This window comes from Aotus nancymaae, unplaced genomic scaffold, assembly GCF_030222135.1.
Source record: "Aotus nancymaae isolate 86718 unplaced genomic scaffold, 86718_ANA_hifiasm-v0.15.2.pri h1tg000029l, whole genome shotgun sequence".
Taxonomy (NCBI): Eukaryota; Metazoa; Chordata; class Mammalia; order Primates; family Aotidae; genus Aotus; species Aotus nancymaae.
The window spans coordinates 37,648,841-37,664,908 of NW_026988442.1; the positions used below are offsets into that span (position 1 = coordinate 37,648,841).

At 42.3% G+C, this 16,068-nt stretch overlaps 1 protein-coding gene across 8 annotated transcripts in view; it reads left to right on the top strand.

Moving 5' to 3' along the window:
• STX16 (syntaxin 16) overlaps positions 1 to 16,068 on the top strand; it is a 37,518-nt gene that overhangs the window by 13,072 nt on the left and 8,378 nt on the right. For 6 of the 8 annotated variants that reach the window (XM_012467525.3, XM_012467527.3, XM_012467526.3 and 3 more), the window contains 7 exons: positions 3,391 to 3,498; positions 3,899 to 4,039; positions 5,181 to 5,343; positions 6,388 to 6,479; positions 7,050 to 7,193; positions 9,001 to 9,081; positions 11,475 to 14,865. In XM_012467525.3, coding sequence (XP_012322948.1) covers positions 3,391 to 3,498; positions 3,899 to 4,039; positions 5,181 to 5,343; positions 6,388 to 6,479; positions 7,050 to 7,193; positions 9,001 to 9,081; positions 11,475 to 11,579 — 834 coding nt within the window. In that variant the 3' untranslated portion in view covers positions 11,580 to 14,865. Of the gene's footprint in view, positions 1 to 2,776; positions 3,273 to 3,390; positions 3,499 to 3,898; positions 4,040 to 5,180; positions 5,344 to 6,387; positions 6,480 to 7,049; positions 7,194 to 9,000; positions 9,082 to 11,474; positions 14,866 to 16,068 lie in introns of those variants that run through there. The other 2 variants (XM_012467530.3, XM_064382548.1) reach the window with 2 other exon arrangements.

Sequence of the window (16,068 nt, forward strand, 5' to 3'; positions counted from 1 at the left end):
CACAAAGTTATTTTTAAAGAAGCTTTAGTAACCAACATCATATATTTGGAGGGGCACCATGTTGAAATTCACCAAGAATAAGTAGAGAGAATTAGAAATCTGGCCGTTTTTAAAGATCTGAATGGAATAGGATGGCAATTTGAAAATTGATATGTACGTTGGATCTTCAACAAATAAGACATGTTTTTAAATGGGAAGTGATGTTTCTGAAGTTAAAAGGGTACTTATTTTGCACTTAAAATTTTTTTATGTCCATATTTGTTCCCATTTCAAATAGTTGACACTTATCTTCAACAATTGTTTTCCCCTTCCCAAAACATACTGTCGTCTTTTTTAATAGCACATAGTGTGATACACATTACAGATCCATACTGATAAAAGAAATGAAACATTTCTCCTCAGTGAGATGGTGTTTCTTTATCATGATGTTATACATATACATAACTATAGCTATAGACTGTATCATAAAGGACACAAATTATTCACTAGTTAAAGATTTCATTCCCAAAGAATCAACTGTTCTTTCTTACTGGCAAAACCCTGATACAGTGTGTGGGAGTGCTAGTACCAGCTGAGCCGGCTGGCATCCGTGCCCTTCGTGTAGGGATCTCTTAATTAGAAAGCTTCCTTAGGACCCTTAACAAAGAGTGTGTTCTCCCCACTTTTGATTTACATCTAATTTGGGGGGAGCACATGACACAAAATCAAGTACTACTTCAAAGAATTGTATTCACAACCAACTTTTCATATGTGCTTTATAATTTGTTGTTTCAGATAAATGATACTAATCCCAATGCAGGTCAATTTAGAGAGATACCATCTCTCTATCTTCTTTAGTTTAATGTTTATTTGTAAACAGTAAAAACAGTACAAAATAAGATTGTGAGTTTAAAAACTATAAAATCACTATAAATAATTACTGTATTGAAATGTGGGATGATAACAAAATATAGTGGATTCGATAATAAACTGGCTTGGGGGAATTCTAGGACCCACGAAGAGGTACTTTAGCAATTTTAGATTTTACTTTGTATAAACAGCAGGAGTTCAAGTTCTGTTCCAGTCCAGCAATAATTCTGTAGACAGCACCTGATGTGTGGCTGGCAGGGCGCTGGGAATTGGGCCTCTGCGTTTTAGTCAGTGTGTCTTCCACAGAGTTGTGTACCTGTTGGTGACTTGGGAGCAGGATTGTTGAAGAATAAGCAAGTCTGCCTCTGATCGCTGGATGTAGGCCTCCTCTTTGTCCACAGATGGTCAGCAAGAGAGGAAGATCTTTACTCATTGGGAGCCAATCTTATAGTCCCCTGGTACAGCTGGTGGGCAATGAATCAAACTACTGTATGTTGTTGTTTTAATTGGATGGCTTGTCTTTAATTGGATGGCAGTGATAGTTCATGGGCCTACGGAGTGACTGGCACCTTCTAAGGTGGAAGGGGTTTCTGGAGTCAGCCGACCCAGGTGTCAGTCTGTCACATAAGAGCTCTGTGACCTTGGGCAAGCGACTTTTCTCGGTTTCAATTTCCACATTTATAGGTTAAAATAATAGTTCCTAGCTCACCTAGTTTTTGTGAGGATTAAAATAATGTAAAGAGTATAGAATTCCTATTAGTGGACTCTTAAAACCAAACAAAAGGTGGTGGTGGTTGAGAATGACCACTTCACGGCCCGGGAGCCCCAGACAGTGTGGGTTTGGATGACACACCATTTGTTTAAGAACTGAAATGACACTGGGCCTGCAGCATCTGTGCTGCGTTTGAGCACCATGGGCTTAATCACAGCTCCTGGATGCGCTGGGAGCAGTTAATGGGGCTTGGTCCCTCCAGCGTGGTCACTGCACAAGATGCGCTCCCTGAGTGAACTCATGCCCAGAGTACACAGATAGACTGAAGCAGATGGTGGCAGAACCACCCCAGGGTGTGTGTGCAGGGAGATTGATGGTGAAGATACTAATTTGCTTTTAAGAGTTTTACTGTGAACGCTTTAGGATTTAGGGCCTATTACTTGAAGTGTTCTTTTAATCTAAGTTTTTCTTTATATTTTCACCTTTTCATCTGTAGATTTTAAAATTTTGTCTTGTTCCTTTATTGTTAGAAAAGCAAATAAGTATTCACTGAATGACTGAAAAAATAAATTTAGATAAATGCAAGGAAGAGGGAAGAACAATAAAAGTTTTCACCCAACTCTACAGCGTGATTTAGAAGATTTCCAAAGTATTATCTATAAAGGACTTTTATAGACTATTTTATATTTTGATCATCATTTGGATCTTTAGAAACTGGCATTTAAAAATTCTGAGCTCTGGAGCTTTTCAGCCCATTCACTGCCTGCAGGCAAGAAAACAGCTTAACTATGCCAAATCCATGATTTCCCTTCCATTCTTTTTTTTTTTTTTTTTTTTAATTTGAGACGGAGTTTTGCTCTTGTCACCCAGGCTGGAGTGCAATGACACGATCTCAGCTCACTGCAATCTCCGCCTCCTGGGTTCAAGCGATTCTCCTGCCTCAGCCTCCTGAGTAGCTGGGATTACAGGTGTGAGCCACCACGTCCAGCTAATTTTTGTGTTTTTAGTAGAGACGGGGTTTCATCATATTGGCCAGGCTGGTCTCAAACTCCTGACCTCAGGTGATCTGCCTGCCTCATTCTCCCAAAGTGCTGGGATTACAGGTGTGAGCCACTGTGCCAGGCTGATTTCCCTCCCATTCTTAGAAGCTTTCTACAGCAGTGTCTTACATAGTTAAACAAGAACCATCAGTATCATTTCAAAATAAGGGGAAATGTTGCCTGTGGATATTTAACTGAAGAAAAGAAATGACAGTGTAAGATTGCATTGAGATTTTAAGGATTGCTTTTGCCAAACGGTAGATAATTTGCTAGCCGTAAAGGCAGTTGTTTCACACATTTTAACACATGGTTAATGATTGTGTGACTGAGATAACTGGATCAGCACTATTTCCAAAATAAGCTAAGCGTATTTAAGTAAACCTTGCTACTATTGAGCATTTTGTAGTTGTTTCGTTTACCGCCTAGTTTTCTTTTTTCACTTGTAACTGATCAGATTAATCATTGAGGTTCATGTTATTCTATCACAGTACTAGTTCTAAGAGGTCTTTATTTTAAGGACCTTTTGTTGACTTTTTCATTACATTTCTATAGCCAGATCAAGTCAAATTCATGTTCTCAAGTATGGCTAAGGAAATTAAGAGCTGGTGCATGAAAAGATAGGAAAACAATTCCAAATCGTAGCAGTTATCAAAAGCAAGTTTATAATACAGGCAAGTGCATTCACTCCTTTCTGTATCTTCAGGGAGCAACATTTAAGAGGGATTAAGAGTATTTGTATCTAAATTGGATTGGAATAATTTTTTTTCCTGTCCCTTTACTTTCTTGTAGCTTGCTGATGACCGTATGGCACTGGTGTCAGGCATCAGCTTAGATCCAGAAGCAGCAATTGGTGTGACAAAACGGTCACCTCCTAAATGGGTGGATGGAGTGGATGAAGTAAGTTGCATGATAGTTTCATACCATCTTGTTTTTTAAGTAATTATGACAACGTGTTTTAAGATGTCTGTCATATAAATGAATCTGGCTACACTTGAACGTATATCCCTAGAAGTCCTTTAGCTTTAGGTTAAGTGGTCTATGTGTGTGTTAATAATTTTTGCTTTAGTTTTAACATTGGTAGTAACTACCCAAATTATAGGAAGAAATTGAAAACCCATGCAACAAGGAAGAGTGCTATGTGATTTTCTGGTAATTTGAATTAAAAGCTGCTCACATATCAGCAAGCCAACAAGTTTGCTGAAGACTGAACTCTATCTGCTGAGTGTAGCTGGTTGTCTCAGAGGCAGACTGATAGCCTGCCTGGCATCAGTGGAGTTCTGTGACTTCATTTGCTTAGATTCAGTATGATGTTGGCCGGATTAAGCAGAAGATGAAAGAATTATCCAGCCTTCATGACAAGCATTTAAACAGACCGACCCTGGATGACAGCAGTGAAGAGGAACACGCCATTGAGATAACTACCCAGGAGATCACTCAGGTGAGGGTGTGTGAGTCCTGGGGAAACCAGCAAGCCGCCTCATGGCAATCTCAAAAACTAGGGTGCTACTCAAAATCAGTCTCCTGGAGTCTACTTCCCAACCTTAACTTCTCAAAGGGACCTCAGGAGGCCCTGACGTCCTCCAGCTGTCAGCAGAGGTACCTGTGAGGCCTGAGAGGTGTGGGGGCTGGTTTTCAATTGTTGGCAGATACTACTGTGGATTAAGTAAAGATGAAATTTCAAACATGATTGAGTTCAATCATTTGATTTTAAAATGTATCAAATTGTATACTAGTGTTAAGAAATTTTAATGCTAAAATATAGTCCTTATAATTGAAAAGTAACCTAGAAAATTTTTTAAATAAAATATTAAATTTGACTAATTTAAAAATAATAGGACTTGTGTTTAAACTTCAGTGTTTACATTTTTTATTTAAGTCTCCTGGGTGCTAATTATCAGAGGAGTATGGTGCTTTGGGAAAAACCCTGGAGTGTTGGAATGTTTGGACCTTGGCTCTTAGCAGTTTAACAGTTGCATGATTCTCATTTAAGCCTTCTGACTCTAGTGTTCTCTTCTGTAAAATGGGACTAATATAGTACCATCCTCATAAGATGCTTGTTAGGGATTAAATAAGAATAATGCAATAATAATATGATATATGATAATACAGGTTGAAGATTTCTAATCTGAAAATCTGAAATCCAAAATGCTCCAAAATTTGAAAGAGTGCCAATATGACACTCAAAGGAAATGCTCATTGGAACATTTTGGATTTTGAATTTTCAGATTGGGGTGCTCAGCTAGTAGGTATTCTGCAAATATTCCAAAATCTCCCAAAATTTGAAATCCCAAACGTTGCCGATCCCAAGCATTTCGGATGAGGGGTACTCAGCCTATCTAATGTAATGATATGTGCGCAGCCGGGCACACAGCAGGCCCTACACAGCAGGAGTTGAAATCCAGTGAAATCTTTCTGTGTGTATAAATTAAGCCTCAGATTCCTTTTATCTGTTCACCCTTCTCTAAACCAACCTGAGTGAACAGAGTCACTCACTTCTCACTCTGGCATGTGATGATGGCAGTGTTAGCAGAGGGGCTTCTCTCGCAGGCTTGCCCTGAGCCTCGGGCTTGTTCTTTTAGCTCTTCCACAGGTGCCAGCGTGCCGTGCAGGCCCTGCCGAGCCGGGCCCGGGCCTGCTCCGAGCAGGAGGGGCGGCTGCTTGGGAACGTGGTGGCCTCGCTGGCGCAGGCCCTGCAGGAACTCTCCACCAGCTTCCGGCACGCACAGTCGGGCTACCTCAAACGTGAGTGCTGCCCGGGCCTAGTGAAGGGATTTTGAGTAAGAAAAGCACTTTCTGTTTTCTTTTTTGCGACTATTTTTCCACATAGTCCAATACCTTTCATTGTCAACTTTTGAGCACGTTCACACCTTACACAGTAAAGGGAAGCCTCCTCCCCACGTGAAACCCTGGCTTGGAATGAAGGCACAGCGTGGAGTACCGACGCAGGCTCGGGGAGGGCACCCAGATAGTTCAGCATCTCAGCAAACAAAATTTCTTTTGTTGAAGCTGCAAGAATTTGAAAATCAATCAAGCACATTTGAAAAACTTGTTGTTTTCTAGATGTTCAGGTTTGGGAGAGCTGCTACTAAATAGGTAAAGGCAGTTGTTATTAGGGAAAGCCACATATTTGCATAACAACCAAAGTGTTTGAGAGCACCTGAGAATCCCTCCCCAGGGTCCTCGAAACACTTCCTCTGCTGGCACCACCGGTTTCACTTGACAAATAGCCCCAAGCCCGATTTCAGCTATCTTCTCATTCGAATCACCCTGTAAGCTGGGTTTTAAACGTAGCCATTGTAATCAATAAAGTCCCCACAGTCTCCAAAAAAAAAACTTCAGTTCTCCCTCCCTCTGACAACTGGCAGATTTGTATTTTAATTTTATTACTTCCAAAATTTGATTAGGGCCATTTGGAATTCTTACTAGAGATGCTTCTAGAGAGAAATATTGATTTTTTTAAATGTTTTGTAACAGCAGTTAGATTAAATAGTTCTGTTTCACTTAGAGACTCTCAGATGGTTGTGTCATTTTTGTCTTGGCATCAAGTGAATTGTGCACATTTACACTGTGACTTTGTCCTGAATAATCCCAAACGCCTGCATATTATCGTGTGTTTGTAATCCTTTACTCTCCCTCCACCCCCCCTGGAGATAGGCTGCTTTAAAGTGGCTAAGAATATCTCCATTTTGACTGTTGAAGTTTGCTCTAGAATTCCCCTTTTTAATGGTATAACAATAACCAGGGTGGTTTACATATTCAACTAAAATGAATTCCTATCTGTGGTAGGCATGAAGAATCGAGAGGAAAGATCCCAGCATTTTTTTGACACATCAGTACCGCTAATGGATGATGGAGACGATAATACTCTTTACCATCGGGTACGTGAAGGGGCCACAAAGCTGACTGCTGGGTCTGTGCACCCCATTCTGCTGCTTTCTCCTCCTAGACCTCGAACTTATCTGCAGTGTCAGTGGATTGGTACAGCTGACTTGTATATTCATCAAGTTGTTTTTGCAGCAGGTGGAAGAACAGTCGTACTGTTTCTTCCTTTCCAAAGGCCACAGGGAAGGAGACCTTGTAATCTGCTTTCCAGAACATTTGGGAAAGTGGTCAACATGCTGCCTTCTTAGGAAGAACGCAGAGCAGCAGAGGGCTATTTTGGGGGTTTTGTTACTGTGCCCTTGCAGAGCTGCAGACATGGGCTTCTGTCTTCCCTGCTGTGGCCTCAGAGCTTTAGATCCTGCTGATTTAGGGAGTTTGAATCTTTCCTGTTAGGAAAAAATAAGTGTTTACTTATTATTTATGTGCTTTATAGAAATATTTTCAGAATTCATTTTCTTTAAATTATATTCATTTTCTTTAATTTATATTTATATCTAGACTAGTACACCATAGCTTTCCTGAGAGTGGAAAAAATCTAACCAACAAATTGTACACTGTTTTGCTAGGGTTTTACCGATGACCAGTTAGTGCTGGTGGAGCAGAACACACTGATGGTGGAAGAGAGGGAGCGAGAGATCCGCCAGATTGTACAGTCCATTTCTGACCTGAATGAAATATTTAGGGACTTAGGAGCGATGATTGTAGAACAGGTACGTGAGCTGGCCTTCCTTGTGAACAGGCTTTCCTGCCATACTATCTGCTCCTTCTTTTTCCTGTACTCCTTTCAGGGAAAAAAACTGGAGCCATTTCCCCCAACGTGTGTGTGCGTGTGTGTGTGTGCCTGTCCTTTTGTGTTCGCAAATATATATACACATATACATATGTTTACAAATATATACTTAGCATCCCTAATCAGAAAATACGAAATTCAAAATGCTCCAGAACCTGAAACTTTTTGAGTGCTGACATGATGCCACAAGTGGAAAATACCTACACAAGACCTCATGTGTCAGGTTGCAGTTAAAGCTTTGTTTTATGCACAAAACTACTGAAAATGTTGTGGCCGGGCGCGGTGGCTCACGCCTGTAATTCCACCACTTTGGGAGGCTGAGGTGGGTGGAGCACTTGAGGTCAGCAGTTCGAGACCAGCTTGGCCAACATGGTGAAACTTCATCTCTACTAAAAATACAAAAAGTAGCTGGGTGTGGTGGCGCATGCCCGCAATCCCAGCTAATCGGGAGGCTGAGGCACTTGAACCTGGAAGGTGGAAGTTGCAGTGAGCCAAGATTGCACCATTGCACTCTAGCCTGGGCAACAAGAGGGAAACTCTCTCTCTAAAAAAAAAAACCATATATTATATATGTAGTATAAAATTACTTTCAAGCCGTGTATATAAGGTATATGGAAACATAAATGAATTTTGTGTTTAGACTTGGGTCCCATCCAGAATAAGCATTTCAGATAAGGGATACTCAGCCTGTATATGTGTGTATTTACAAATTATATGCATAGGCTACTGGCATTCCCTATAAGAATATTAATAAATCTTTTTTAGAAGTTCTAATTTTCTCTTCCTATCCCTCCAGGGTACTTAATGTGAGCACCTTACTTTAGAGACCTAGTTGACTCTGACCAAGCTCAGCAATGATTCTGCCAATATATAAGATTTCCCTTCTAATTTTGGCAGGTTATTGTGTAATGGCAGTTGGAACCACTAGCTTTCAAGTAGAATTAAATTGTTGTTCACGGTTAAAATCTGATTAGGGCATTTTATTATCTTGCCAGCAGGGATTTGGGTCCTGATCCCCCTGAAACCAACTGCAGAATGGAGTGTTCAGGCTCTGAAAGATCCAGTTACATTAATTACTCCAGCAGTTCTCAGTGAACTGCTCTCTCTTCTAATCCAGCATGTTTCCAATAAAAGCCCTGTTCTTCCTTATAGCCCAGTGTCCCCTTCTTCTGATTTGTATTAAGAGATTAAACCATTAAACATCCTTTCCTTGAGGCCAGATTTTTAATTTTAGATGGTACATTGTCTGCTCTGACCCATATAGATGTGTATTCACATTTATAGACATGATAGTCCGTTTGCGGTCTACTCCTAACAGGGTTGTGCTGCTGTTCTCTGCTTACATGAGTCCAAGTGTGTAGGCACAAAATGGGTACAGAGCCTCTCTGCTGTTCAGAGCCTCTTTCCACTGAACTATATATTGTTTAAGGCCCAAGTAAGTCTGAATATGGCATATTGTATGGTAGCGAAAACCAAAAAGGAAACCTCGGTCTGTCAGTACTTCTTTCTCGTGAACTAGACGTGATGGCACTAACCAGCACTCTGCCATCGAGCTCCTGACCCTGCTTGAGGGGGACTCCAGAGCCCTCCGTGTATACCTGCAGCACACAGGGAAGGAAAGCATCATCTTATGGATGATGATGTCTGTAATTTGTATATCTCATTTTTGATGTCCAGTTTTCCCAGTTGCCATTGTTGATCGTCTATAACTGTCATTTGTTACCTAGGGTACAGTCCTTGATAGAATTGACTATAACATTGAACAGTCCTGTATCAAAACGGAAGATGGCTTGAAACAACTTCACAAGGTAATGATACGTCTTTCAAGAATTGGGAATTTTAGGAACTGTTTTCAAATAATCAGGAATTGGTAAGAGGGTTCTCTTCCACCATAACTATCTTCAGCATTCTTGTTTGTGTTGTCCATTCTCAACACGGTAGTGTAAAAAGGGATTCATTTCATTTAAAGCCAATTGTGGGGGCTGTCGCCATTTTATTGCAGTTAATGATTCCAAGTGTATCTCACACTTAGATCCAGAATTACTAAGAAATCCTTTTTATGACAGTAAATTCTAAAGGGATTGGAGTTTTCTTCCTTTTAGAAAATATTTCATCCTTTTCTGAGGCTTCTTGTTTTAGGAAATCAATTGAATGGGCATTTGCTAAAGTATGTGTTGAAAATCTGCTTGTTGCCACTGACTCAGGCCTCTCGTTGTGACACATTTCTGATGAATTGCTGGTGTAAATCATTCTGGAGAAGATAAAAATCTAATTTTCTCTTTAATTACCACAGAATATCTGTGGATTACCTTGAGAAAAGAGAAGTTTGTTGAAGTGAGCGTAGTAGTTCTTCTATTCTGTGCTAATAAGGTAGCTATTTCAGGGGTGTTTTTTATGATATTTGTTCTTTTAAAAAAATAGATGGAAAGCATCTTAGGAATCTTATAATCGGTTATGAGAAACATGGCATAAACTGCTGAGTAGCTCTCGTATATAACTGGTTACATATTTTCCTTAAAAGGAACATAACAGTACTTCACAAGTAGTGTCCATTTTCTTGTATCTTTGAGGCCCAGTGGGATTTCTAGCCATGTAATGAGTGTTTTGCCAATTCGCTATTGGACTACTCTACCGTTTTTCTAAAATCAGTTGCTTCCTATACCAGAGATCACCCCATCTAACAGCAGCATTGGGTTTACAAAAAGTCAGCCCTTACCCTTGTCTAACCCGAAACCCTGAGCTGTCTTTTCATGGTGCTTGTTGCCATGTGCTGGGTGGATATGAGATTCCAGCCTGTGGTGGGGAAGAGAGGTCTGACCTCGTCTAAGCAGGGGCTCCTTAAGCATTTAGACTAATTTGGTTGCCAAGCCCTATCTATTAAAAGTGAAAACTAACTTTAGTTTCTCATTCTGTAATACCCAGGTTTTGATGTGCTGCTGAATTATGCATTGGTTTTGAAGTTTCTTAAATAAAAACTAGTGAAACATGTTTTGTAATATAACAGATAAAAAGCTTTCTCTGCGGGAGTGAGCAAATCTAGTGGGAACTAAAAATTTTGTTTTAGGTTCTACTTTATAAATCATTTTGAGAGGTTTTACCATATATTATTTAGTACTGGCTTCCCTGATGTTCTGGGTTACTTATTAGAAAAGTCAGCGTGCTCCGTCTTCCCTCCAGCCACAAGGCTGTGTGCAGCACCGCGGCTGGCCGGTGCTCAGCAGTCGGTTGGTCTAAGGGTGATTGAGCTTTGGGAGCTGCTCCCCATGACCCAACTCGCCAGTGGCTTCCTCCTGGTGGATGAGGGGGCTCCTCCAGGTGGGCGGGCAGGCTTGCTTCGGAAACAAGCCCACCGAGGGGGATGGAGGAGAAGAAATTGCCATTCTCGCCAGGGCTGCCTTCCCGCTGCCCTTCCTCCCGTGCCATAGCAAGGTCTGGAAGAGGGCAGCTCATGCTCTCCCTGGACGTGCTTCCTGGCTCCCTCTGAACTCTTCTGCCCTCTGGCTCTCCTTTCTCAGTGCTGTGTGTCTTTCACCAGCCAGGCGGTGCCCTCTGGCATTTCTGTACCAGGCACGGTGGAGTTCCCGCACTCCTCCCGCTGAGCTTCCAGGATGCGGTGTTCAGGTGAAGAGAGAAGCAGGGTGCAGCCTTGTCCCCAGGTTGAGCTTGGGGCTGCCTTTGCTGTATCGTGTCCATTTTTATTTCAAAGGATGAGTTCTTGTTTCCAGATTTAGGGGAGGCCGAAATGGGGCCTCTTTGGGGGCATCTTTGCCTACCTGCCACTTACGCTCCTCCAGCCCGTTGTTTCCTTCCGCGGTGAAGGAGCTGAGCATTCGCTCAAGGAGCCAGGACCAAGAATGGACGGCCTGTGGAAGGAGAAGCGAGGAGAAGCAGGGAGAAGCAGGCCCCGCAGCATCCGGAAGCATGAGCTTTGACTTCCCTGTCAGACTTTGTCTTAGTAGTAGGTTTCCAACAAGTCCATTTCCACGCCCAGGGCAAATAAGCAGCTCCGGGATCATGGGGCTCTTCCACTCCTGGTGACAGAATTCCCTTGGATTGATGAAGGGATTACGATCATGTAGCCTGTAGCAGAGACCTCAGTCACTGTGCACACAGATCCAGAAGCCTGAGTCTGGAAACACGTGGGACCTGATTTGGGATTTTGGGGAAAATGACTGCCTTTTTTCCCCTCCTCTTTTTGTAGGCAGAACAGTATCAAAAGAAGAATCGGAAGATGCTTGTGATTTTAATATTATTTGTCATCATCATTGTGCTCATTGTTGTCCTCGTTGGCGTGAAGTCTCGATAAGTGGCATTGGGTTCTCGTGTGTGCTGCACGCATGCATCTCCCGGTGTGAGGGGCTTGGCCTGTGCAGGCCAGCTGCCGTCAGAGGTGCAGCCCCGAGGAATCCGAGGGCGTCGGGGCAGAGAACCTTTCCATCCACGGACTCCTCCTCCACTAGTCCTGCTCAAGCGGTCCGGGGAATGGGCTTTTGTTTTTCCTTCATTTTTGAGAATTTAAGGACCTTTGATACTGCTGCACAATAGAGATTGAGTTCTGTGATCAGTTATAGTATATATTTTTCTTAGAGAAAGTGAGCTGAAAGTTTACAGGGACTGCAGAAGCTGTTCAGTATTATATGTGTATATGCTATTTTTTTAGCAGCCATGTCTGAGCAGAATGTTAAAATAATTTTTGGAAAAATTTTCTTTAAACCATCTGGTTTTTAAGAAATTTGGTACCAAAAATTGATGAGTAGAGGCAAAAATACCTCTTCATCTTTCCCTATATATTTTCCAGTTGAAAACAACTAAGAAGTCCTTTAAGAATTTATAATTTGTTCCCCATTAACTTAATTTAGCTTTTCCATCACTGTTAATGATCAGAGTAACAAAGTGTGAAAAATAAGAAACCATCATTGATGTTAATTAACATATTTAGATGGGCCAGTCAAAACAGCTTCATAAGTTTAATTGTAAATGGAATATTCCTTATTTAAAATTTTTGCACTGCATTTTCTACTGTAAACCAAAAGGGGTTACTAAGCAAAACCACCTAAAATTAAGTTGGCGATTTGAATGAATCTCGCATTAAAAGAAAGCTTGACAGTGTTATGAAAGCCACCAGTCTCAGCCAGTGTGTCCCCATGGGTATCCCCAGTCTCCTTGCTCAATCCATTACTTATATACTAACTACATAATGACCTGTTCAAACCAGACACTATTTAATGAACTGTGAATTTACACAGAGGCCATTTTAAATGGGTCACCCCATTTAGGATTAGTGGATCTCAAATTATTAACCAAACATCACTCCATTTCAAAGTAAAATATTCCACCAGTGATTTGATTTATTGGCTCTTCCATTGCCACTGAGCAATGCCTAGGAAGCAGGCACATTGCCAAGGACTGTGGGCATCTTAACTGAAGCTCCTCGTTTGCGTGAGTGTGGGTCAGATCGCCAAAGTAAGACTTCGTCATTTTCCTACCTGTTATCAATATGGTGCTCAAATAATTCCTACAACTGTAGAATAGTGTGGAAAGGGATGGGAAGTTTGAAGTTGTTCATGTTTTATTGGCCTTGTTTTAATTGACACCAGTAGAGTTTTAATGGTCTTTGTGTAATTTTTAATGGCGTTTCCATTGTTTTTGCTTCTCTTACAAAGTTTAAGAAGTGTATGACCTCATTCGATGTACTGCATTTTATTTGGACCAGTCACATAAAATGTCTCTCTAGAGTTGACTTTGAAGTTGTTTCCAGAAATTTAAACTCAAGTTCAGAGATTGAAGCTGTCCAAACAGCTCATGGGCTTAACATCCAAACCCCTGCCCCAGCCTTCCCTTTCCAAGTTGGTGCCACCTCCGGCAGCCACTGGTTTTCTTATTACTGATGTAGCTGTGGAATGGTAAGGACCTAGAGGTGTCCCTGGCATTTCAGGAAGCAACCCTGGTCTTCCCTGACAAGTATTGTTTAGGAAAGAGGGCCAGAAAATAAGAAGCCAGCACCTCATCAGTCACCCCTGAAATGTTGAGGCTTCCATAGCTCTTGAGAGTCATTGGAGGTGTTCTTTCATCTCAGCTGATTTTAACCCATGGTTGAGACGTTCCAAGTTAGACCTGCTCCTCTTAGGAGTGGGGCTGTCTGAATTGGGGAACTGGCCTCAAAAACGGTCTGCAGTGGCAATACCGGATTCCTGTTCAAGCTTTTTTAAAGTGCTGAGTCTTAGAAACTCGTGAAGGAAACTGACCCTGTAGGGAGAAGATCATCGTTTGTTTATATTTATTTTCACCAAATAGGCTGATGAAGGTTGGTTTTTGTCCCTGCACCTATTTGAGTAAAATAACAGACCTGATTAGAGATTGTTTTAAGGATGTCCTCCAGGTTGGGGAACTGTCCCATTCCACTTGAAGCCAGGGCACTGGTGCTGTGACTGTTTTCCCAAGGTGGGAGAGAGATAGACCCAGCCTGGAGCTAGCTGACCCCAGGCCTGTGTGCTGACTTCTTGGGGTCCTCAAACCACTGTATTTTTCTGTTGAGCCTGTACTTGGGGAGAGATCAGCAGCATTTGAGGAAGTAAGAGAAAAGAATCATGGTACCTCAGGGTTTCTTTCCCTTTACTTGCTGACAGCCATTGTCTGTGGGCATCTCATGCTTCTCCGCACTCTGTTGGGCTGTGGAGGTAACGATCACCCAGGCCAGTCTCCCCTGCCTGGGATGCGCCCTTGGAGAAGAGGCCTAGCAGGGCAGGCTCCCTCTGGGCATCCCTGGGTGCAGCCTCTGGACACATGCCTTCTCTTTTTTCTTTTTTCTTTTTTTTTCTTTTTTGAGATGGAGTCTTGTTCTGTCGCCAGGCTGGAGTGCAGTGGTGTGATCTCGGCTCACTGCAACCTCTGCCTCCCAGGTTCAAGTGATTCCCCTGCCTCAGCCTCCCGAGTAGCAGAGACTACAGGTGCGTGCCACCCCGCCTGGCTAATTTTTTGTATTTTAGTAGAGATGGGGTTTCACCATGTTGGCCAGGTTGGTCTCAATCTCCTGACCTCATGATCCTCCCACCTCGGCTTCCCAAAGTGCTGGGATTACAGGTGTGAGCCACCATGCCCAGCCCACATGCCTCCTTTAAAGTGTCCAGGGGTGGCTCAGGTTGAGTGGAGGTAGAAGGAGAAACAGACATGTTTACCATCAGTTTTCCAAAGCTCCTAATCTTTCCCAAGATTGTAACTGAAAACTGCTGTCTCTTGTTGTGTTCGTTTTGGGGGTGGGGGTGGGGGTGGGGGTGGTGGTGCTGGCTGGGCCATGCGTGTGAAGCGGTGTGTGTCTCTGATTCACCCTCTGCTAATTGAGAGAGCGTTATTTACATTATTTATTTGTTTCGACACAAGTGATTTCAGTGTTTTATCCTAGCTAATGGTTTCTTAAAGGTAATAAAACCCTTCCACCCTAATTGGTCAGATAAGACTTTTTTTCTTGTATGCTTAAATAAAGCAATGAGTGAAGTGCTTCTATCCAAAATGACTTTTTTTGTCCTTTTTAAAAACCAATTTACTGTTACTGGAAACTTTTTGTACAATAAAGCAATCATGCAGATTAAAGAACACCCTGCAATCCTCGTATTAATCTTAACAATGGGCTCATGTTTCTTCCAATGCGTTTGTGTTAGGGGAGGGCCCAGCCAGTTTTGTGATCCTTTGGGCCCCTGACTCTTTGTTTTGTGCCTGAGGCCTTTGCCTTGGTGTCTGAAAGTTGATCTATCTATTGAATGCTTTCAAAGGGACAATCTATTTCCTGTCCAATATACAAAAAGGAAAACTGCCTAAAAGGCAGATAATTATTTTTCTTATGAAAATATATCTTTACATACATACCAAAAAACAATTGGAAATCTTCAAATAAAACTGTGGTGTGCTTTGTTGAGAAGTAATTCTGACACACAGGCTCTAGGAGACTTGACTTTCTAAATGACTGTTTCCTACTCTGTTACGCCAAAACTTCAGGGATAGTGTTTGCCAGTGGAACTCAAAACCAAGACTGTGTTTCCCCTTGATTGTGCCTGTCCTGGGGTCCCCCAAGGAGGACCTTTGTCCTGAAGCTTGACTTTCATGCATACGTACGCTGGTGGGAGATGTGGACCTGAGTCACGGTAGGGGTATGTGGTTTCATCACCAGAACCTATACATACAAAAGATAGCAGCTGTCCTGCCAGGTCTCCTTGGCACACTTGGCGTTTGGTCCTGAGGTGCTGCAGTGACTCACAGCAGTTCTCTTCAGAGCCTGTTGACAAACCACACAGAAGAAACAACCGCCTCCTCTTGTGCTCTCACCTTGTTTTTTGTTTGGAAATTATATTTCCCCAAGTCACTTGTTGGCCACTGGCTCTGTCCAAGAATCAAATCCATTCCCAAAGGAGAAACGTTTGCCATAGGGTTTAAGAACACTCTGACCGGCAATGATATTTTAATAACGTTAAAGAATCCTCCATCCCAAAGGGGACCACATAAAGGTGCCAACACCCGTGTGATTGGTGACCTCTTGGGTTATGTTCTCAGCTGAGTCTTTGGTGGCCCAGTCTTGAACCGGTGCCACAAGAGCATGCGACACAATCTGAAGAAGCATTGCCATCAGTGGAGAACTGCAAGATGCCACCAGTGACTTGGAGGCGTGACTTGCCAGGAGGCCTGGAAGTGGGGGGCCATTGGGGTGTCCCTTTGAACACTCACTTTGACAGTAGGTAAACAGGCTGGATATAGATTTCCTCTGTGAAATTTAGTGGCCATTCTGTAAAAAGTCTGATCCTAATCTG